Source organism: Astatotilapia calliptera, chromosome 14 (assembly GCF_900246225.1).
Source record: "Astatotilapia calliptera chromosome 14, fAstCal1.2, whole genome shotgun sequence".
Classification (NCBI taxonomy): domain Eukaryota; kingdom Metazoa; phylum Chordata; class Actinopteri; order Cichliformes; family Cichlidae; genus Astatotilapia; species Astatotilapia calliptera.
In genome coordinates this window covers 27345954-27369794 of record NC_039315.1, presented here as the reverse complement: position 1 = coordinate 27369794, position 23841 = coordinate 27345954, and the positions used below count along the sequence as shown (strand labels likewise).

The window sequence follows — 23841 nt, the reverse complement described above, 5'->3', positions numbered from 1 at the left end:
GACTGTTCCATAATTTAACTCCTGAAATTGAGATTGACATAGTTCTTAAAGTTGTTCTAGCACTTTGTATTTTTAAATTCCATTTCCCTCTTAAGTTATACCCACCTTCTCTTTCTATGAACAATTTACAGATTTCTTTGGGAAGCAATTTATTTCTGACTTTATACATTATTTGCGCTGTTTTAAGCTTCACCAAGTCTTGGAATTTAATAGCTTGCATTTTGACAAAGAGTGCATTTGTATGGTCCCTATACCCTACATTATTTATTAATCTAATGGCCCTTTTCTGTATTATAGTTATTGTTTGTGTGTTACTTTTGTATGTGTTTCCCCAGACCTCTACACAGTAGCTCATATATGGCAGTAGTAAAGCACAGTATAAATTGTGCAGTGCTTTCTGATCCAACATATGCTTTGCTTTTCCCAGGACGGCAATGCCCCGTGCCAATTTCCCCCGAACATAAGTAATGTGTGGCTTCCAACAGAGCTTGTGGTCAATGATCACCCCAAGAAATTTTATTTCATTTACTCTTTCTAAATATACATTGTCAACACATATTTCTACTTCGATGTTTTTCTTTTGTTCAAGCAAGGTAACGATCCAGGGGAGGAGAAAAGTGAATAGAGAGCCAAGACAATGGCGAGAGCATGTGGGTGTCTGTTCCTGAACAGAAGAGTCAGATTAAAATAGAACAACAGCCATATGACGACAGTGTGACTGTCAAACACCTGCAGCAGGGAGACAGAGAGAAAGAGAGACTCATAATGGGATGTAAGGGACAAATGCAGAAACAGGTGAGGGGGGGGTGGCTGTGAATAGTGAGAATATGCAAAACATTAGAGGGAACAGAGCGACAAAGAGTGAGTCCGTGAATAAGATGCAGATGAGTGAAAGGTTCAGAGCAACAAAAAAAAAGGGTGAGGATGAAGAATGGAGGCCATTATTGTGTCCTCCCTTTCAGATTGTGCGAGCGAGAAACAACTAGTGTTTCTTTTTTTGCCTGCGCGGTCCCATCAGTGTCCCTTTTTTACTCCCCTGAGCATTGAATAAATCCTCACTGCGGCGCTCCCGGGGCGAGAGAAAGTAGATGAGCCTGGGTGTCATTGTCTGTAACAAAGGTGCTATCATACAACACATCTGCTGCATTCGAGTAAGGTCGTTTCTTTGAGCGACCGTGATATTTAGACAGCCGTGATTGGCAGTTGTTGACATTTTTGAGCAGTCCCGTCCCTCGGTTAATACTGATGGCAATCATTTAAATTAGACAAGGTGCTCTGCATTTTACTGCACCAGCACTGTGTCAGGAACACGCTCAAAGCAAATGTTATGGTGTTCTAACAAAGCAGACTGGTAATTAAAATTAACTCAGACATGTCAGGGGTTTTATAAGTGCATAAAAAAAACTGTGCGTCTAAAACTCGATGACTTACACTGAACAAAAATATAAACGCAACACTTTTGTTTTTGCTCCCATTCCCCATGGGATGGACGTAGAGACCTAAAATTCATTCCAGATACACAATATAACCATCCCTCCCAAACAGTGGTCACAAATCAGTCCAAATGTGTGGTAGTGGGCACATCTGCTATATTGAAATAATCCATCCCACCTCACAGGTGTGCCACATCAGGATGCTGATCTGACATCATGAGTAGTGCACAGGTGTACCTCAGACTGCCCACAACAAAAGGCCACCCTGGAATGTGCAGTTTTGTCTCACAGCAAAATGCCACAGACGCCACAAGCAATGAGGGAGCGTGCAATTGGCATGCTGACAGCAGGAATGTCAACCAGATCTGTCGCCCGTGCATTGAATGTTCATTTCTCAACCATAAGCCGTCTCCACAGGCGTTTCAGAGAATATGGCAGCACATCCAACCGGCCTCACAACCGCAGACCTCGTGTAACCACACCAGCCCAGGACCTCCACATCCAGCAGGTTCACCTCCAAGATCGTCTGAGACCAGCCACCCAGACAGCTGCTGGAACAATTGGTTCGCACAACCAAACAATTTCTGCACAAACTGTCAGAAACCGTCTCAGGGACGCTCAACTGCATGCCCGTCGTCCTCATCGGGGTCTTGACCTGACTCCAGCTCGTCGCCGTAACAGACTTGTGTGGGCAAATGCTCACATTCGATGGCGTCTGGCATGTTGGAGAGGTGTGCGCTTCACGGATGAATCATGGTTCACATTGTTCAGGGCAGATGGCAGCTGAGACTGTCCCAGTTCTTGCATGGCCAGCATACTCACCGGACATGTCACCCATTGAGCATGTTCGGGATGTGCTTGACCGGCGTATACGACAGCGTGTACCAGTTCCCACGAATATCCAACAACCTCGCACAGCCATTGAAGTGGAGTGGACCAACATTCCACAGGCCACAATTGACAATCTGATAGACTCCATGCGACGATGTGTTGCACTGCATGAGGCAAATGGTGGTCACACCAGATACTGACCGGTTCTGGGTCCCCAGACCCCCAATAGCGCAAAAAACTGCACATTCCAGGGTGGCCTTTTGTTGTGGGCAGTCTGAGGTACACCTGTGCACTACTCATGATGTCAGATCAGCATCCTGATGTGGCACACCTGTGAGGTGGGATGGATTATCTCAATATAGCAGATGTGCCCACTACCACACATTTGGACTGATTTGTGACCACTGTTTGGGAGGGATGGTTATATTGTGTATCTGGAATGAATTTTAGGTCTCTACGTCCATCCCATGGGGAATGGGAGCAGTAACAAAGGTGTTGCGTTTATATTTTTGTTGAGTGTATTTTGAAACAGGCGCGCGGCTAAAAAAAAACCCATTCAGATTTCATGAAGTGACATCACCGGCTCGGTTAGTGTTGTCACTGTCGTCACAGGTTGTAGGAATGACAGGAACATTAGTGCCGCTTTAATAACCGCTGACAACAACTACCTCCAGAGACGATGACAGCGAAAGAGTCATGCAGCATGAAAGGAAGCCGATGCTTGCTCACTCACAGCCTGAAACAAAAGGAGACATGAGACAGGCTGCATTTACTCACACAAACACTCGAGCAGGAATCAACCGCTCCACCTAAAACGAGCTCATTGTGCACCGCTGTTTGTCATCCGCAGTTTTCATCACAGATTTAGCTGCAGGACTTTGACGGGAGATCGAATGAGCTAAGGTTTTTCAAAAGTGGGCGTAAGTAATAAATGCAGTGCAATTGAGACCAGCGGCAAGTAGGAAAAACTAACTTCCTAATTAGTGGTTTATTGCTCAGTTTTGGATTCACGATCATCTCAAATCTTTGAGAATACTTCATAACCTACCCAAGCTTTATGCTAATTTTGTTTGGGGGTTTTTTGCATGTCACAAGCAGATGTTTTTTGTGAAAGCAAACCCAAATGCTAGAAATAGTTGATAATCCCACACCAGACAACATGTAACACCAGATAAAATAAAATACAAATATAAAAAAAAAAGCACACAATAAATAAATGGTCTGTAAAGCGCTTTACTAGTCCCTAAGGACCCCAAAGCGCTTTACACATCCAGTCATCCACCCACAGGTGATGGCAGCTACATTGTAGCCACAGCCACCCTGGGGCGCACTGACAGAGATGAGGCTGCCGGAAACTGGTGCCACCGGGCCCTCTGCCCACCACCAGTAGGCAACGGGTGAAGTGTCTTGCCCAAGGACACAACGACCGAGACTGTCCGAGCCGGGGCCCAAACCGGCAACCTTCCAATTACAAGGCGAACTCCCAACTCTTGAGCCACAATCGCCTCTAAGAACAGAGGCTTCATAATATTATCAATAACAATAGAAAGATCACAAAACCCACAGACCATGACGCTGATAAACTGAGATCTTTTATGAAACTTTTCAAGGGATTCAATGTCTATTTGATAACTCAGGATGAATTTATTGCTAAATAATCAGGTTTCATAAAGACTAGACCCATAAATAAGCTTATGAATCCACTATTTCTTATTTCTAACTTCTTTCTCTTACTCCTTCAATTAAAATACAAATCTGATTAGACCTGATGAGAACAGCTGTCTGCTGTTGTCTCCAGAGGAGATAAAGGAGGCAACTGAGAGGAGGATTGGCAGACATTTATTACTGCCAGGAAATCTTTGTCAAGTTTTATAGTGTGTGGGTCTTAGAAAAATGAGCCTTGCTGGATATTTGTTATGCATGAGTTTGTATTAAATTTGTAGGCCTGTCCGTGATCTAGCCGAGCAGTAGCTGCTGGCGAAAAGCATTATTGCACTAATCCAAACATCTACGTTTAAAGAATGCTGTAAGTAGGATTATTAAAACAATGTAACAAGTGCACTAACTTTGCAAGGAGACTGTCTATAATGTTACAGGAAGTGACCATATGATATGACATGTTTGAGGTTTATGACTTAAAGGCAAATGTTTGCCCAGGGAGTTTGCATGTCCTCTTCGTTGGGTCATCATTTCCCCTCTCAGACTTAGCCTACGCTTTTAATTTAACGCCTATTTCATTCTATTAAAATCTGTTAGCCCTAGTTTGTGCTGTATTATTAAAGCATCACTTGCCTCCAGTCCTTTTTGCAATTCTTCAAATCTTGTCTCTCTCCAACTGAGCAATGTGTGAATTTCATCAGCGAGCAGTTTTCTGTCTTTATAGGATCGGGTTCCCGTGTTTAGTCAGTCCACTTCAGCCTTAATTTCTGTTCCTCGTTCTTTCTGTCTATCATCTGCTTCCTTTCGAGTCACGCTGTAGAAACATGAATTATGAATTATGGTTTGTTGGCTGCTCTTGCGATGTGATCTTAATAAGTTTTACTGGAAGCTGCTGAAAATCGCTGTCTCTCGTCTTCTGAGTCTCTCTTTCTCACACACACAGGTTGTTTGGTTAATTACGGGGCAGCATTGCGATGCATCTGTTTCTCCTGTACCTCAGCGATAGGTCGCCCTTGTTGTTACTGGAGTCAGCATCGCTCCGTTGTTTTTAAAACCTCCTCCTCTCGGTACTCTTACCTGAATGAATGCGGTGTGTGTGCTTGTTCCGAGGCCCGTCTTCATGGCTTGGCTGTATTCTACAGTGCATGTGTCTCCAGTATGTTAGTGATGCTACTGGAGACCCAGCTCTGTTGGAATAACAACCAGGACCTCACGCTGCTAGCCTCCCACCAGCTGTGGTGTGCATGTGTGTGTATACATGCCTCTGCCTGTCTTTCTCTCAATCTTTCCTTAAATCGTTAAATGTGTCCCTCATCCCTTCTCTCTCCGTGACAGACGACCGGTGAGGAAAAATCAATACGCACTGGTAAATCACTTATATGTTAAAGAGCGGAAGAGCCCAGCTGTGCATCTCTTGCTGACTCGAACGGGATTCGTGGTTCTGAGTTTGTCTCAGTTTGCGGAGGTATTCGGCTCCACAGAGTGAAGGATTTTGGGTATGCAAGCTCACTCAGATGTACTTGTGTCCCAAAAGCTAACAGCACATAATGCAACAGGAATGATACTATGCACAAGTCAAATGCTGATTGGTTCACAAGTGGGCCTGAACAGGAAAATGACTTCTTCATGAAGTGGAAACACAAAGTGGACGTTTTTCATTGTGTTTAACACTGACGTTCACTTCAACTTGTTGAATGTTACAACTGTAGTCCTGCAGCAGGCTGAAGGACTAGCAACAACACAAACAGTCATAGCCCACACACTGGTGACAGTAAACTGTTATAACATGTAGTTGACGGTCTGCAAAGCTGCTGCATGTAGACCCAGCTCACAATCATGCTGGTGCCTTTAAACTGTACAGATACGCATGCAGAAGGTGTTGGTTAAGCACGGTGATTCACTGTAATGCACAGAGGGGCTTGTAGGATCAAGTAAATTGTTGGTTTTGCATAAATCTCTGCAGACATAAAGGAGGATACCTTTAATCATGTGCAAGTGGAGTGCCATTACCCTCCATCCTCTCGCTGTTAGATCAAGGTCGACTCACTTGAAATGCAGATGGGCTTGACTCAAGGCGTCGGATGGCTCTGTGAACAATGCAGCAGATAAGAAATATGGGAGTTACCCTAAAGACTCCAATTAGCTCCTTAAACTAATCCTCTCGGTCAGGCCTTTATTGCAGCGCAGACGTTAGCTAATGTGACCAATTTAGAATATTAGTATTCAAGTAACTGGCTAATCTGCTCTGTTTCTCAGAGGAATGGTTGTTTCCTTCAGTGAATTCATGAGTGCAATGAAGCACAAAATAATATTTTTAAAATCTATATAAAGTCAGGTTTTGTTGTAGTGAATCTTCCAAAAAGTTGCAGAAGTGATGCTAGAATAAAAAAGGATATGAATGTTACCTATTACCTGTTTTTGCATCTTGAAACTCACAGTTTTTGTGCTTCTGATTCTCTCGACCTACTGACATGTGGGATAATATATCATACGGGATTGTCAGAGTACTAAAATCTCTGTCAATTAGTAAGCTATATAACCAGAAAACAAACAGAAACAAATTGATTGTGTTGATATATTTTACATCTTGACTTCAAAGGGGCGTTATTGCCTGTGGAAGGTGGAAGGCAGCCATTTTTCTTCTAGAAAGGGGCAAAGTGGCAGATTTCTGTTGCTGGGGCATTTGTCTGATTTACCTGCCAGCAGTTTGAACTCTTTAAAGGCTGAACCATGAAATAATTGCCGGAAAAAATCACATTTTTGGAAAATAAAGTGTTCATTTTTTAGATTAATTAAATATTAATTTACATATGTCACACTGATGGCTTAGAAGTCTCAAACAATCATTATTCAAGGTTAATGTAGCTAATTTAAACCAACACTAAATTGGTTTAAATTGGTTTTTCATTTCAGTGCTAATATTTCCTTTTTAGATGGATGTGTAAAGGAATTTAAAAAAACATAAAAGACCAAAATTTCCAGGGATAGCTTTTACACCAAAGGATGCTCCGTCAGGACCTTTTAGTATCCTTTTGTTAAATATGCAGTTTAATACGAATAGTTGACTGTCATAAGGCCCAGAACACACAAAAAATGTGAAATACAAACAAGAAATATGAAAAGGAAATCTAAACAAACTCTAAGGCACAGGGGACTGAGGGACGCACTGAATGGAAACATACACTCAAGACTCAAGACAAAGATTAAGGGCGTGACAGGACTATGTATACACACACAGGGGTGATTGAGTAGAGACACCTGGGAGACACAGCTGAACTAAAGCCAAACAACAACATACAGGGAAGTAAAACTAATAGAAGAGATAGATTAAACCGTGAGCAGGATATTAAAGCCAAAACAGGAACTGAAACAGAACTGAGGCTCAAGATTTTAAGATGCGATGGACGATTGTAAACAATCACAAACTAAGAGTCAGTCAGGGAGAGCAGCACCAACCACTACTAGCAAATGATGCTTAGCAAGATCAAACTAAAACAAATACATGAATCCCAAATATCTGTCGAGATGATCTAAAATATACAATTAAATGTGATTCAGAAAATGATACAAAACCATCTTGTTAGGCTTTTAAAACCATTGTCTGCACTTTTGTGCTGCCTCTAGGTCATCTTAAATTGGTCATGTGATTTGGACACACACCCCCCCCAGATTACATCGACTGTAGAGAAAATTCAGGACCATGACACAAACTTTCTATGGATCAAAAATCCACAATACAAAGAGTAAAGCCTGACCTTGTTTGCTGTTGGTGATGTATTGTGAAGAGTTCCCCAAACAATCCCAGGGATGCGCTTACAGCCCTGTAATTGTTTTTATATCTACCCATTTAATTTTATCCCGTCAAAGTGATAAAAACGTTACAATCATTTATGATCTAACATTGGTTTATGTTTTTCTTAAACACACAAATAAACTGTGCGTTACTATGAAAAAAGCAGTAAAAGAAAATGATTTTTTTTAACTAAGATGCAGTTAAGAGTGCTCTGTTTCTCCGGCGTGCTGTGTGCACACTGAGCACAGCGTGTGCAGGGACCACCAGTAACTACGCTATCAGAGATAATCTCCGCCCCCCAGCCAGACTCCTCGGGTCCAACAAGTGTGAAACGGCCTCAGCAAACGGATTAAGGTTAGAATAACAAAATTAAAGCCAAATAGTGGGGTATGCACTACATCGCTCCCTTCCAGTCCCCTATTGTCTTTGTCTTATCAGCACTTGCAGGTGGCTGCTTTGCAGTTATGAAGTACACAAAGTCTTTTTTTTTTAATGTTTGTGAGAAAATTTTTTATGCTAAATATCGAACCAAGATTTGCCTTCATTTTTCTCCCACTTATCCAGTTTATGGTCATGTGGGGCGCTGAAGCCTATCTCAGCTGTTACAGGGCAGGAGCTGGGGTACACCATGGACAGGACACCAGCCTGTCACAGGAGTGACACAAAGACAGACGACCAATCATGTCCACATTCACACCTGCAGCCAATGTAGACTCACTAGTGTCCCGAATTCGAAAATGTGGCACAAAAACAAACCAAAATCAGATGTGCAATCAGATGAAGAGTTTATTAAGAACACACGTGTGGGAAGAAGCACACAGCATCACATCAGCGGACTTCTTCGCCCAAAATACACAGACAATGGCTTTTTATAATGTCAGGGTTAACGCCCCTTCACGCGTTATAAGAACATTATTTGCATCTTGAGAACATTATGTGCATCGTTTACAGACAATGATCAATTTTTAGAGCTAAAGGCAGACACAGAAGTTCCTCTTTCTAGCATCTTTTCCAAATATGGCGCTGACTTCAGGCCCTGAAGGCCCCCGTGGACTTGTCCTCCTCTCTGACACATCTTCTGTCATCTGTTACTAAGCAAACTCAAATGCAACAGGTTGCTGAATGCATTCAGGCCTTTGCTCAGGCCTGTTTCTAGATTGTATGTATTATATGTGTTTTATAGGCGTGTATGCAGCTTTAACCTTCTGTAGCTCCAAGTCACTTACACAATAGATCGTCCGGACATCGCGCCGAACGAGGCTTATGACCTTTCCTTAATTGACTGAACTTCAACTCTTTAATAAGCACAAAATGCAATGTGTGTGTACAATTATTATGGCTGCACCTGTAATAAAAGGTTAATGTGAGGCCGGCAGGTTTTAATGAACATCTTAATGCAGTATCTATACTATAGATGATATTATTAATGATGCAGGATATATTGTAGCAATAAAATCCCTCTCTCGGGAACCACACCGTTTGTTGTGTCACTCCTTGGGCCCCTCAGTTACTTCTAGCTCCATCAATGGCATCATGGACATCGGGATCACCGCTCCGGGGTCCACTGCCCTCGTGATTTCCTTTTCCAACAATCCTCTGGCACAAGGAATGAGACAACAACCACAAGTCACCAATATCCCTAGAAATGATGCAATAGAAAGCATTACAGACATCACAAACCCTTTCCATTGTCCGAACACGGATGTCATCCAGCTCTCCAGCAGGTTATCGATTCCTGAGTGTTCATGCATAGTTTTAGACAGAGTTTTCAGCCCTTCCAGAGCTCGAGTTACTGAGCCATCTGGGGCAGTGTTGTTGGGGATAAAGGTACAACACATGTCTCCGAACATGGCACATACGCCCCCTTTCTCCACCAACAACATGTCAAGGGCCATTCGATTTTGCACTCCCATCAGTGAGGTCGGACCCAACTGTTCCGCCCTCTAAAGCCTGAACCATGAAATAATTGCAAGAAATTTTAAATTTTTCAAAAATGAAGTGTTTATTAAACCCTTTCACAATGTTTATTATTTAAAAACACTAGGCATTAAGGGTTTTATCTAACATATGCATATCTTTGGACTGTAGGAGAAAGCCCACACAGACACTAAGAGAACATTCAAACTCCACACAGAGAGGCTCCAAGCAGCAGGATTCAAGCCCAGGACCTTCTTGTAACCACCACAACCTCAGGCCACCTACAATTCCCTCATTTCTGCTTCACTTTCTACTGGCTCCAGAGATTTTGCAAGAGAAAATCAGAGCAGATCTTAAGAGCTCCTCTTGCTTACCACTGTGATTTCCTCTTTTCTGTACTCTATGAATTCTGGCTTCATTTTTTTTCTGCTACCATATGACAACTCACCACTGGTGCGTCTTATTTACACCATTTACACAGTTTTAAAATGAATATATGGTATTAGAGATACAAGTGCCTCTTATAAATGGGATATCTATAAAGGGTTTAGGTCAGCGGTCCCCAACCGCCCGGGCCACGGACCGTTACCAGTCCGTGAGTTGTTTGGTACCGGGCCACGAGAGTTGAAGCTCGGGTGTGACATCTATGGTTTTCAGGGTTTTTGTCAGTTTTTATTGTTAACTCGGTTTCCCTGGGTCTTTTCACATGTGTTATGAATAAATCTTCTTTTTTTGGTACTATTACTGGTTTTATTTTGTTGTGTTTATCTGCGACACCTTAAAGGCCTGTCCATGAAAATATTGTCAGACATAAACCAGTCAGTGGCGCAAAAAAAAGGTTTGGGGCCGCTGGTTTAGGTGTTTTAGTTGGAATACCACACATAACCACTGGGACAATCTTTTAAAGACATCCACGCTCTCTCCATCTATGTTCAGCACTTCATTAGATTAGACTGCTCTGGAACTCGTTTCAAGTGGAAAGAAAATGGCTTTTTCACTCTTATATTCAGCCGTGTTCCTTTCCATAAGTACTGCAGGAACACAGAACTATGTCTTCATATTATTATAAATTTATTTTATGTTATTTTCAGCAGAATCCAGTCATTAATAAAGGCTTGGAGATGTCGGTTGAGGCCCTGGAACACTTTCAGTAATTTAAGACATTTTTTATCAGATATAAAACAATAATATAGGACAATGAGGAGTCAGGTCGTCTCTTACAAGCTCCTGTCTCAACTGAGGCTTTCGTCTGTCTTTACTTAAATGAAATACAGTGGGCCATTAGGGATCTTTCTCTCACTTTTACCTGTTATATTACCAACACCACTCACTTCTTTTTTCCCTTTTCAGTGTTCATCAAATATATGATGCTACTCTCCCTGGGGGCATAAATCTGTTTCCTCTTCAGCCTTTCACACACTGCTGTTGTTGCTGGATTCATATGAAGAGTCCCTCAGAGAGCACAACCGGCAGCGAACGTGCAATTATGCTTTCGCCGCTGGAGCAGAAATACATCCAGAGCAGCGAGAGCAGACTCACATAGCCGGTTCAATCAGCTTGCCGATATCATTTTGCTATAATCAGCTGGAAATAATGCAAAATATAAAATGTGTACAAATCAGGCAACGTCAGAAGAGTTGATTTTAATATAGAAATGCAACTCCAAATAATGTATGACCCGGGAAAAAAGCATCCCTCCTCACCAGGCAGCCAAAATAAACGTTAGAAAGAATGTGCAAATATTATCTGATCTAGTTCTGCTCAACAGGAAATTATCTCGACATTATACAGAGCTTGATTTGGCTTTACCCTGCTAGCTACAGCTCTGTCCGTGTAGACTTAATTAAACTTTTCAGTGAGATGTCCTCCTGGAGTTATTCTGCAAATGTCTGGCTCCCTCTCTATTAACTCAAATTTATGACTGCTGTAGTTCGGGGACATCACTGAATGAAATGCTGCTTTTTTCTTTTCCTTTTCCGGCATCTGAGTTCGTACCTTTGATTCCTTTAACTCCACCGAATGGCTGATGGAAACAGACTGTAACAATCTGAAAATTCTGTCTGACAGCAGCCTAACGATGATGAGCAGGAGCCTTTTTTCATTCGATACTCAAGCTCCGCTTCTCTGTAATGTAATTTCCTTGCTACCTTACGCTTGACCACTATGTTTTCATTATTTTGCATAAGTCACCAAGAAACTTGATGAGAATGTCTCAGGCTTAAGTGTCGAGAATATTAAAAGTAAATAGCCATCGCAGGAAAGGCTTTAGACACACTTTCTGCCTACATTACAATAGCTTCCCTGCAGGAAATCATTAGGCTCATTAGGTACAACTGTTCAACTCATTGTTAAGCAAATATCTAATCAGCCAATCAGACTCAGTATGTATATATATAGATGTGTAGAGATGGTCAAGACGACCTGCTGATGTTCAAACTGAGCATTAAAAGGGGGAAAGAAAGGTGATTTAAGTCACTTTGAACATACAGGGTTGTATGCTGAGATCTCCCCACACAACCATCTGCAGGGTCTGAAAAAGAGAAAATATCTAATGTGCTGCAGTTCTCTGGATGATAATGCCCAGTCTCAATTTCTGCTGTGACTTTCAATTGTAGGGTAAGAATTTGGCACAAACAACATGAAAGCATGGATCCAGCCTGTTTTGTATCAACGGCTCCGGCTGGTGGTGGTGTTACAATGTGGGGGATATTTTCTTGGCACAATTTGGACCTCTTAGGGCTTAATGAACATAATTTAAACACCGCAGGCGTTGTTGCTGACCACGTACATCCCTTCTTGACCACAGTGTACCATCCTATGATGGCTCTTCCAGCAGGAAAACGCACAAAGCTCAAATGATCTCAAACTGGTTTCTTGAACATGACACTGATTTCACTGTACTCAAGTCACATGACCTCAATGCAACAGAGCACCTTTGGGACGTGGTGGATTCACACCATGAATGCGTTGCCCTCAACTTTCTCTGTCAGTTATAGTTTTTTGTTTTTTGTGCTGCAGTTGAGGTTAACTGGAGTATTTGACACCGCCATTACTGCCGTTTCTTTAAAAAAAAACAACAAGACATGGGTGATGTGACGATGTGAGAACGATAAAAAGAGAAAAGAATGCATTTGGTTATGCTGATCAAAGGTGCCCTTCAGAAGAGTGCTTCAAGTGATTAAAATAACTGCAGATAAAGACGACAACAAAGACTACATCCCCATGAGAGGAGGAGAAACCTGAAGATTAACATAAAAATTTAAAGTCTGGTACACGGAGGAAATTAAGAGAGATGTTGAGGAAAGGTGGATTTAAGAATAATCATGATGCTGCATGTACAGACACAAAAGGGCAGTGCAACCTGCTTGAGATGAGTGCAATCCTGAAACAAATTCAAACATGACAGTAATGCAATGAGTTGAATGAATATCAAATCTATGGGAATATTTTTCCGATAATTAAATCAAAGCAACGCATTTGCCATTTTGGTGATGGCTGATGATCAAATATTTGTTCTGTAAAGCATTTTCAGATCAATTTAGATAAAAGCTGTAGCCAAATTCACATAAACTGAACCGGCATTAGAGAACGCTGTTACTGTAATGAAATCACAATCGCTGTTTTCATTTCAATTTTGATCTCCCCCATGATTCAGGATTGCATCATCCTCTCTGTGAGGAGGAACGGTTAAAAACCAGCTCAACTAAATAAACGTCTTCTTTCAGTCCCCGGGAAGAAACACCAGATAATAAAAACTAGAAATTGTATCATTTAAAGAAAAAATCATCGGCATCATCTCGTGTCTTCAGGTCCTGCTTGAGTGGGTGGCAGGATATGTATGCATACCTGAAGGAATCTGTGTGGGTGTGTGTAAATGCGCAATGATGGGCGGAGAAGGAGGTAAATTAATAAAACAGATGGTTTGAGGTATATGGAAAGAAATTATTGCGAAAGGTCAAAGTGCAGAGTGTGACATTTACCGAGGCATAAATCTGTTACAGCCACAAACGCTGTCGTCGTTCCTGACAGCATCAGCGCGGGGAGGATGGAAGCCAGAGAGACGTTCATTGTTTGTCTGCTCCACGGCCAACACATTACTTACTGGGATTTGTGCGAGTATTTCACAATCTGCAACTTAGGATACAAAACACTCTCAGACACACACTCACACATGGGCTGGCAGAGCTCCAACTTCATTACAACAGCACTCGGGCCGGCTGATTGAGTGATCAAAGCTAATCACATTTAATCCTATCTAATCATATGTAATAACCAACACTGAGCGCTCAGGCATGACAGCGCTCTCCACTCTCTCTCCATCTCCCCCCTTTTCGTCTCCTCTCCTCCTTGACATTTGACACACACACACAGACCTGCAAAAAAACATGTCCTCCTCCCTCCTCATCCATGTTCAGCATCAGTCGCAACCAACAGAGAGCGGTAAAACCGCTAGAAGTGAGCTATCAAAATGAGGCGAAAAGGACATAAGACTGCCTCGTTAGAGCGCTGAGCCCGCGGCACGCCCAGCGTTCGATACCTTCGTGCTCTTGAACGCCCAAAAGAAACAAGATGCTCTTCCTTTCAGTTGCGCCGTGTCACTAGCAGCTTTGTCATGAACAACTGGAAGAAGAAGATCTGGTGGTTTCGAGCTCTGTGTATTCTTCCCCATTCATATTCAGCACACAGTTTTAAAGCAGGAGCATTTAAAGCCTTTGAGATTTCCCTCTGTGTTTTCCTTTGCTTTGATCAGATTTTGAAGTCCCGCTGAGATGTTTCTGTAGACCACGGTTAAATGTAATGATAATGCAGTGTGATCACTGGAACTGGTAAGGATTTAAGTAGACTTCACACAGAGAATAATTATGCCTATGGTGGGAATTTATAGCCGTTTCTGGTAAAGCTGAGGCGGGAGATGCAGAGGTGCTTCGTTGTAGCGTTTGCGGAAGGTAAAAACCTCAATTTTGCAGGACCTCAAACTATACGGTCCCTTTCATCTGAGATCTGCTCCCCTGTTTGTGTACTCCTCCATTCCTCGACCCTGTTTTTTAATCTCATTTTTATCAAAGTGTGTATTTCAGAGGACCAAAAAGAGCTATAAAAGCCTTGCAGTTGAATTGTCCCTTTTACGACAATATTGGACGTCAAATGGGGTTGTTTATAGAAATGTATCTGAAACACCCGTCCCTTAAACCTTTCTGACATCAAAATTACCTCTGCAGTTCGCTACACCCAGCCGGTAGCCTGGTGTGTGGAGACAGTGAGGATTGAACTTCTTTTTCAGAGCCCAATGTGCAATCATTGTCTCAAAAAGGTGCAAAAAAAAGAAAAATACCTGTTGTTTCACATTTACTGGCATGAATGAAAGGGAAGCCATTGTGCTGAAGACAGCTTGGAGTGATTAAAACAAGAGCGTATCTGTTCAGTCAGGCGTTAGCTGGATGGAAACTCAGATGAAATGCTTTCTGTGTGGCGAGTGGTCAGATGCCACCTCCTGTAAACAGGAGAGCCAGCCTCCACCGTGAAGAGGAGTAAGAGCCTGTATAGCCTCAGGCGAGCATTTTTTAGTTTGTCTTTCTTAAAGATTTGAGAGTGCAGTAAAAAAAAAAAAGATGATTTCTCACAGGCTCTTGGTGAATTTGATCAGGCATAACAAAGCATCCAGGAATGTACATTTTCTTGCAACGTGTTAACTCGTTTCATAAATCAGCTGCCTACCAAAGTGTGCAAATGAATTGCCAAGTGCTTTGTTTTCTGAAATGAAACAAAAGCAACGAGCGCCTTGTTGAGCAAAATCCACTCCCTGGTGACATCCGAGCTCAGTTCATTCCTAAGTACCACACTTGTGTCTCCAACTGGTGCAGTTTGCTGAGTATATACTGAGTGTGACACAGTTTAAATATTGTTTCAGAGTCCTTTGCAGCCTGCCAAGGTAAATATCTGAGGAAGAGCTGTTGCGGTGTAATCCTTGTGCCCACAAAGAAAACAAATTGATAGCCAAGGCTTCGGGTTTTCCGAGCTGCACTTTACGATCGTAGAAAAACAACCCAACAAACATCAGGGCATCTGTTTTTGTTTTCCTCCCCAGGATGCCTTGCTGCGGCTGGCGGCAGTTGTGGATGCGCGCTCTCTGCGAGTGGCCCTTCGAGATGGCGTTCGGGAGCTGCTGCCCAGCACGGTAATGCATGAGAACACACACGTATTGGAATTTCCTCAAATTATTACCTAGAGGAAGGGGAAGGAAGAAGAAAAAGCTTCCTGTTAGTATTCAGAGTGGTGTGGTACTCAGTACTCAGCCCTGACACAGGACCAGGGAACAGAGCACCAAATCATTTTACAAATGGATCAGGCTCATCGCTCATTAAACTAATCAGAATCAGATTAATTTTACAAATGAACGTGCATGTATACGCGGGTGTGTTTTAATTCCAGGAGTGTGCATGTGTCTACTTGCTGGAGGAAGACTCGAGGCTACTATCTGACGACCCGCCACATGAGCTGCCACAGGAGGGAAAAATCAGGTGTGTGCTGCTTGTGTCTGTGTGTGTCTCTCTCTCTCTCTATGCGGCAAGTCACAGATGTTTCGTCTCAGTGAATCACCGCCGTGTACTGATTTGCTGCATTTGTTGTTGAGGGCAGCGATACCCCGAGAAGCAATAGAACAAAGAGGAGGGGTAGAGGGGAAACGGAGACGGATGTTTCCTCTGTGTGAGAAACAGGTGTCGTCTAAATGAATGTGAGCCACTCGGTCCAAAATCACATCCTCCTCAGCACAGAGATAAGGTGACACACAGAGAGGACCTCCTCTGTTTTTGTCCTGGCCTTTGATTTTTACCCCATCACTTTTTTTTACCCTTCCTCGCCCACCCATCTCTCTGACAGCTTCTTTTTTCCTCTTTTGTCATCTGCTTTCCCACCTTCCCACCTCACTGCATGAGTCTATCTTTTCCCTCTCAGCCTGATCTTCCCCCAAAGAGCCACAAAGCACTATGCTGCCTGTGTTTAGATCTTCCTGCCTACAGCTACCGCCCTCCCCCTTTCCCGTGCTCCTCTTTCTCTCTCACCTTCAATCCCTCTCCCGTGGAAGCGTTGCGGGGCTAATAGCCGAGGTGACAGTGCCTCCGGTCCCTCAGCGAGGCTCACCGATCCTCTCCTCTCTTAAGTGCTCCCCGAAGCTCCACGACCCCCATGTGCTGCTGCGACTGCTGCCGAGGCGCTGGGGAAAAACCAATTCTACATTATTGATGAAACTGTCTGTTTGTCAGACAACCACCCCGTTTCCAACACCTCATTGCCACATGAACAACGGGAAGCCACACAAACCTCCTCACGAGGCACCAGCGCACAAGGACACGCGCACACACAACACCTGAGCGCACGCACAGACGAACGCTCACATACTCGCATTTATCAGGACGAGATATCGTGGCGATATTAAAAGAGCTACAGGGAAGTTTGTTACTTTTTCTCCTTCCAACTCACCTGCTTATATAAGCCTGTTATCAAGTCCTTGACACACACACACACACACTCAATGAACCCTTATAAGAGGCAAGGCCATGCTGTTCCAGCCTACTTTCTAATACATACAAGCCCATTATGTGGACCTTGACGCACATGCACAGCCACGCGAAAAAATAAACCTAAACAAGTTCAGCTAAGAAATCTTCCTTGAAGGTTTCTCTTCTAAACAACTTGTTGTGCTCACAATATGTGAGCCAAACAAGCCAAATGAAAAATGCTGCAGGCCAGAGTGCAAGGATATGATAATAAACACGATTCAAACTTGTTGCCATCTTCTTTGGGCCGGAGCTCATTAAATATGGAGCCAGGGGTAGTGTTGTCTGACCAATGAAAACTTCTTTGTGGAAGTTGTAGATGCCGCATCTTCTAAGCTGAAGAGCGGAGGGACCACCCTGCTTGCTATGAGTGATCCACGATGGATATGCTGCCCTCCATATGTATGACATACTTTTCTGGGTGAGATGATGTATTACATCAGCATGGCGCCGCAGTAAAAGAGTCCAGGGCTAAACTGGAGCCTTTCAGCCCCTGGAAACAATTTAAATATCAGTGTTTCCCCCCCTTTTGTCTTGATGGTTAAGTAGTTATGACAAATAAGATTTACATTATAGATTAAGCAGAAGCATTTGCAACTGTCATCTGATATGCAAACAAACTGCTATCCTCCAAGTTCAGTGTGTAGACCACTGAATTGTTATTATTATATGGGAAATGACATAAATAAGGTGCTTTTAAAGTAGTTAAAAGTATCGGTATTGGTGATACTGGCCCTTTATTTACTTGGTGTCAGATCAATAGCAAACTGAGAATTTTAGTTAACATTAAAACACACATTTTAACATCACATGTGCTGTCAGACGAACACACACAACAGCAAATAACAGTATTGTTCATAGTACCTCGGGGTCATTTGTTTTGCTCTCCGCTGTACCCAGAGAAGCTGTTTTGAACCAAATACATTACGCAAAGGTCAACTATATTTGTCACAGTAGTGAAGTACAATGAGAATGTTTTTTGACTGAAGTGCAATACTCCTCAGTGAGTTTGAAAAATGGGCATTTTTAAATCAATGCACCATGCAGAGATTTGGCTTCAACGCTCTGAGGGATTTCAGACTCTGTAGAGCCTGTGTGCATTACAGAGGGGCTGCTGCTCTGTGTGTGCGTGTGTGTGTGGCTGCCAGAGGGATTTACCGATTATTATCTGAAGCACATACATCTTGAATCTAACTGTGTGCACGGGCGAAACCGTGTTGCTTCCTCTTCCTGTTGCTTTCTATGCTCGTGCACTTTTAACACAAGGCGTGCACTGTGTTTGCGTGCGGTAGCCGGTCCAAAATACACAATTGCCCCAGTGTCCTATATTTTAGCATGAAACACCTGCCTTCTTTATTTAATGTAACACCCACAAAGACCTACACCTTTGCCATCACACCTGGCTTCACACCTGGCTTGCTCTTTCGCACACATACACACATATGCACAAATGAGTTTATAATTTCACAACGAATAATAGGGCTATTCAGAGGTGTTTTTGTTAGTATGAATGAATTCAGCACAGATCTGGTTTCATAATGTTGCCGCTTGTTTGTCCTTTTGCTCCAGCTGTCTTTCAGATTGTCTCCTCCCTTTTGTCTCGAATATGGCGCGGGTAATCGTCTGTCTCAGACCAGAGTCACACTGAACTATCTATCATACATCTGTTTCAGGAGCATCGCGGACCAGCTGAAACGATGTCAGTGCACCGGCCTTCCTCCATCCGAACTGCCAGAGAAGTACAGAATCTGCCTCGCAGCGCCGTTACCAGCACACAGAAGAGGTGTGGTTATGTTTTGAAGGGTAGGGCTTTAATGTTGCTAGCGGACAGACAAAGTGCCCAGCATGTCCTTGTTCATGCAGTGTGTGCATGTGCGCGGGAGCTCGCTTGCGTGCATGAGAGCAGAGAGATGTGAGAACGTGGGAGGAAAAAAACAAGTATGAGGAGATAGAGAGGGAAGTAGCGAGAGGCTATGGTTGCCGAGGGAAAAGCATGGAGCCGTGTGGGCACGAAAAGCTGGACAAGAGGACTAAAAAAAGCAGCGAGAGGTCTGTGATGAGGAAAAAATGCAGAAGAGCAAATGGAGACGAGTGAATACACGCAAAATATCACGTTTAGTTTTGTTAGGTTAATTATAGACCCTAAAGTACACATGCATGACCACTCTGCACTGTGCGAATCGATACATAATACTGAACACCCATCATAATAATGATGCAGGGAAAGAGTTAGCCTGGCACCAAAGAACTAAACCCATCATTCTGTTTGTTTTGTCCTCTGCTGTCCACACGCGCAGCAGCACACACCTCGGTGATGACTTTTATTTTGCTCATTAGGATAAGTTGTTGTTAAAGATGAGAAAAACAAATTAAAGAACAGAGGAAGAAAAAGTATTATGCAAGGACATCAGGTGTACTTTGTACCATAATTTTCTCTTGCATATGTAGCACAAGAACATGTGGGGGCGAACAAATAAGATTAGGAGCTAGACAAGGGCATGGAAGGAAAACTAAAGGACGATTAAAAGACCTCTGAATAAATTCATGATGTGTTCTGAATGCTCTTCTTTCTTTCTTTCAGCTGTTGTCATTCCTATCTTGGAGCAGGACAAGGTCATCGCTGTCTTACTGGTGAGTCAGTCAAGGACAAAAAATGAATCATCCAAAGTAACAAAACCAGTTGCAGCAGAGAAGGTCATTACCTCTAAGTTCTCCTATTAAAGAAGCAAAAGGCAGATTTTTTCAGTCGTGCGCCATATGTGAAGTCAGTTCTCCACAGAGACCACACAGCTCGCACCACCAGCTCCACTGAATAGCATTTTGTTGATTTTCCACTCTGTGTGTGTGTTTTTGTATTGCAGGTGGGCTGCGGTCCACTATCTGATCAGGATGAACTGCATCTGAGCGTGCTGGAAAAACATGTAAGCTTGCTCCTGCGAAAAAAACAGCCTGGCAGCAGCTACGGTGCTCTTTAGTGAATCGACACTCTTTGGCACGGTGTTTTACCAAAGAAAGAATAACAGCATACATGCGTGTGCTCTGCTGTGTTAGGAAATTAGGAAACACTGGTTGTCAAACAAGTATTAACATCTATCTGTACAAGCCTTGATGTTATTTTCTATTCCTTAACTATAGTCTGTGGTATTGATATGCACCAATTTTACATTTGTATTGTTTTACGGATCCAAATCTTGTGTATAATGTTAAATAGATGATGATTAAACAGAGGTTATAATTGATCTTTTTACGTCCACGTGGTGTCGCAGGCCTCGGTGGCATGTGTGCGGGTCCAAGCTGTTCAGACATCCTACCAGAGGCCTCCTCTCAGCCCTTCTCCACTACAGTCCCACAATGCACTGCTGCCCCTCAACGTCTCAGAACAGGACTACTGCGAGCTGGACCGCAACATCCTGCAGCTCTGTGGTACGCACACACACACTTTACAGACGTTATTTCATCTCTGCCTCTTTCACTCTTCTCTGAGAAAACAACAAACTCATGCACACATGCATATACGTATATGAGAGGTGGGATATAATAATGGAGCTGTGGGAATTTAGATGGAGGTGGATGAAAACACAAAGCATTGTTTTAAATCTCATGCTTAATGCTATTTCTTCACACATACGCATCAATCTTGTTTGTTCCCTGATAACTGTCAAAAAATGTGGGTTGCATTTAGTGTCTTTAGTTGTTTTGGGGGTTTTTGTGTGTGTGTGTGTGTGTGTGTGTGGGGGGGGTTCACTTCTTTTCCTTCTGTCTTCATCTGCAGTCCGGGCAGCCCTCCATCCCATGTCTTGTCTTCATTATTAGTCCCTCTGTTAGCTGGTTCCTGCTCACTCTTCCCTGACCTCGCTGTCTCAGTGTATCTCTCCCTGGATTGCTTTCTGTCCACTTGCGTACATGCTCTGCATTCCCACTCTTCCTTAACGCCACTCTGACCTTGCTCTACGCTGGTTTTTCCTCCCGTCATCCTCTCTCTCTCTCTCTGTCTCCCTCTCTCTTTTAGGTGAGCTCTATGACCTTGATGCAGCCTCTCTCCAGCTTAAAGTCATCAATTATGTAAGTGGGTTGAGATCACTCATGCACTTTCACACACACACACACAACCTGCACACACACACACACTGTGTGTTAAATATGTACAGTACATTCAAGACATAAAATCCTTCCCGGTGATTTCTACCTCTCTTCCTGTCATTATTTTTACTACAAGCTTATTGTCACACAATTACTCCATTAGTCTCCCCTTAATGTGCGCACCCTTCTTATATGATACACTCTCTGAAGCCAGGGGAGCAGAGCGAGAGGTGTAGAGATTGATTGCAGGGAAGGAGGAGCTGTGCAGAGAGCCGTGAGAGAGAGCAGAGTTATCAAGCTTCAGCCACGGTAGTCATAAAATTGTAGTCAGCGGGACTCTGGCTACAATTCAAATGTATGGAAATATTCACAGAAGAAGAAGATAAGAGAGGGCGAGAGAGAGAATAAAGCAAGAGAAAGTAGAGAAATTTGAAGGTTATGCTGCATCAAATGGACAGAGCTGCAGTCCATCCAAGGAAGTTTGATGGATCCAGGGACGCGATTCTTTACTTCAGAGTTTAGTAAAAGAAAATGTTAACACAGTCTTTTGTCCTCACATGAAAAGGAAAAATAAAACCATCAGCGATTTCTAATCGCGAGCACTGCTGCAACTCATAATCTCATAATAGTCGGAATAATTGCGGCCCTAACATACTCGGAGTTTCAGGTATTCCGAGTATTTTTAATTTAGTTAAAGGAACCAAGTGAACCCCGCTGCTTTCCTTCGACAACTGTTTTTCCTCATTTTCTATTATGTTTCTAAAATGAGAACATGCACTAGCAGGCGGACGCTATCAGATGAACTCATTTACCATTAGCTGCTGTTACCGGCGTCCCTGCGCAGCAGAAATTATAGATGCTGTCTTTGAGGACACGGATAGCAAAGGTTGCTCTGAAAACCAGCGTAAAGCGAGGTGGATATTTCTCTCTGTAAGCGCTTAAGTCAAACCTACCTGACCTTCTGTGCAACTTGTGCTACCCTGGGACCAGCTCAGCGGTGCTGAACTACGGCAGCGCGGCCTGCATCCTTTTATGCCCCTGAATCTGCATTGGACTTTTCTTTTCTTCATCCATCCGTCTCACAGATGAGAGCGAGGGAGAGAGACAGAGGCTGCGGTGGTGCAAAATAGACTGCAGGGCTTTTAAAGATGCATGTTAAATCCGACATGATTTGTTTTTGTCTATTTGTTTATTTTTACAGTTGTAAAAATAATGGGGTGAGGGCACAGGGGAGAGGAGAGGGAAGAGGAGCACGGGATTGTTGCTTCTGAAGAATCGTGGTTTTTTTCGGGTGGGAAGAGCTCGGGGCAGCTCTTATGGTATTAACAGCATTTTGAAAAAGGGGTTGGAGGGGCTTATTATTATATGAGGGTGCAGCAGCGTGCTTTGTGTGCGTGCACATGTGTGTGTGAGAGACTGGGGGGCAAATGTGTTGGCAGTGGCTGCCGTTTATTCCTGTTCTGCTTCTTCTCCATCCAGCTCGGTGGATTACGGAGAAGAATGCTGTGTGAGGAAGCGCTGCTGCATATGTGTGTGTGTGTGTGTGTGCGTGTATATGTTTGTAGCAGTGTGCGCGCAGGGGCGTGTACGGCTCAGAGTGTATTTTCAGTCTATGAATGTGAATGAAATGTTTTCATCACAGACAGCAGCGGGAAATTGGTTGCAACAGAGCAACAGCTTCAGGGAGCTTGAGCACACACACACACACTTTAATTTACACACACGCAGACACCAAATGTGATTTTCTTCTGTTTGTCCATCTTGGAAAATCACAGCTAACTGCGGGGCTTACGCTGAAAATGTACTTGAATAAATCCCGTCTGTTTAGCGTAATAAAAACCTAATTTCATTCCAGATTTTAATCTACTGCAAAAATCAGTTTGAATTCTCACCACGCCCCGGGAGCAGTCATTTTTCACTGTCCGCCGATTTCTTATCTTATCTCCACGCCTAGGCTACACTCCAAAGAATAGTAAATTGAAGGTTTTAAAACAATCTGAGCGAGTCCGATAAAGAGAGATTTCTGTGATTATACGTCAGGACTGATGTCGTGTTTGTGTTCTTCCGCAGTTGCAGCAGCAGACTCGGTCGCAGTGCTGTTGTTTGCTACTGGTCTCTGAGGATAACCACCAGCTATTTTGCCAGGTATACACACAAACGCACACACACAGACACATCTTTATCGCTGTCGTACACATTTGTTTTCATAATCTGTCTTTGAAATACCACACAAAAAACAACATGGACTCACATACTGTTCTCCTCATCCCCACAGACACACACACACACACACACACACACACACACCATGACTCATTTATCAAAGAGCAATTTGAACATTAACATTTGAAGAACTCCTGACCTTTGACATCTCTGACCTTTTAGGTAGTCAGAGACAAAGTCCTGGAAGAGGAGATCAGCTTCCCGGTGAGGCAAAATATCAATGCAATAATTTACTTATTGTTTATTGATTTTCATCTACATTTCATGTTTGTCTCCAATGTTCCCAGTAAAACAGGTTTTTTTTACCGGTTTGATCGCATTTCCATTAAGTCTTTTATTTTTCCCTTTT

The 23841-nt window shown here is 43.1% G+C and overlaps 1 protein-coding gene across 2 annotated transcripts in view; it reads left to right on the top strand.

Moving 5' to 3' along the window:
- The window catches only part of pde2a (phosphodiesterase 2A), a 201588-nt gene that overhangs the window by 152935 nt on the left and 24812 nt on the right, over positions 1-23841 (top strand). The window contains exons 3-11 of one of the 2 annotated variants that reach the window (XM_026192065.1): positions 15719-15808; positions 16063-16151; positions 18863-18972; positions 19771-19820; positions 20051-20110; positions 20456-20612; positions 21199-21251; positions 23340-23414; positions 23655-23696. In XM_026192065.1, coding sequence (XP_026047850.1) covers positions 15719-15808; positions 16063-16151; positions 18863-18972; positions 19771-19820; positions 20051-20110; positions 20456-20612; positions 21199-21251; positions 23340-23414; positions 23655-23696 — 726 coding nt within the window. Of the gene's footprint in view, positions 1-15718; positions 15809-16062; positions 16152-18862; positions 18993-19770; positions 19821-20050; positions 20111-20455; positions 20613-21198; positions 21252-23339; positions 23415-23654; positions 23697-23841 lie in introns of those variants that run through there. The other variant, XM_026192066.1, reaches the window with a different exon arrangement.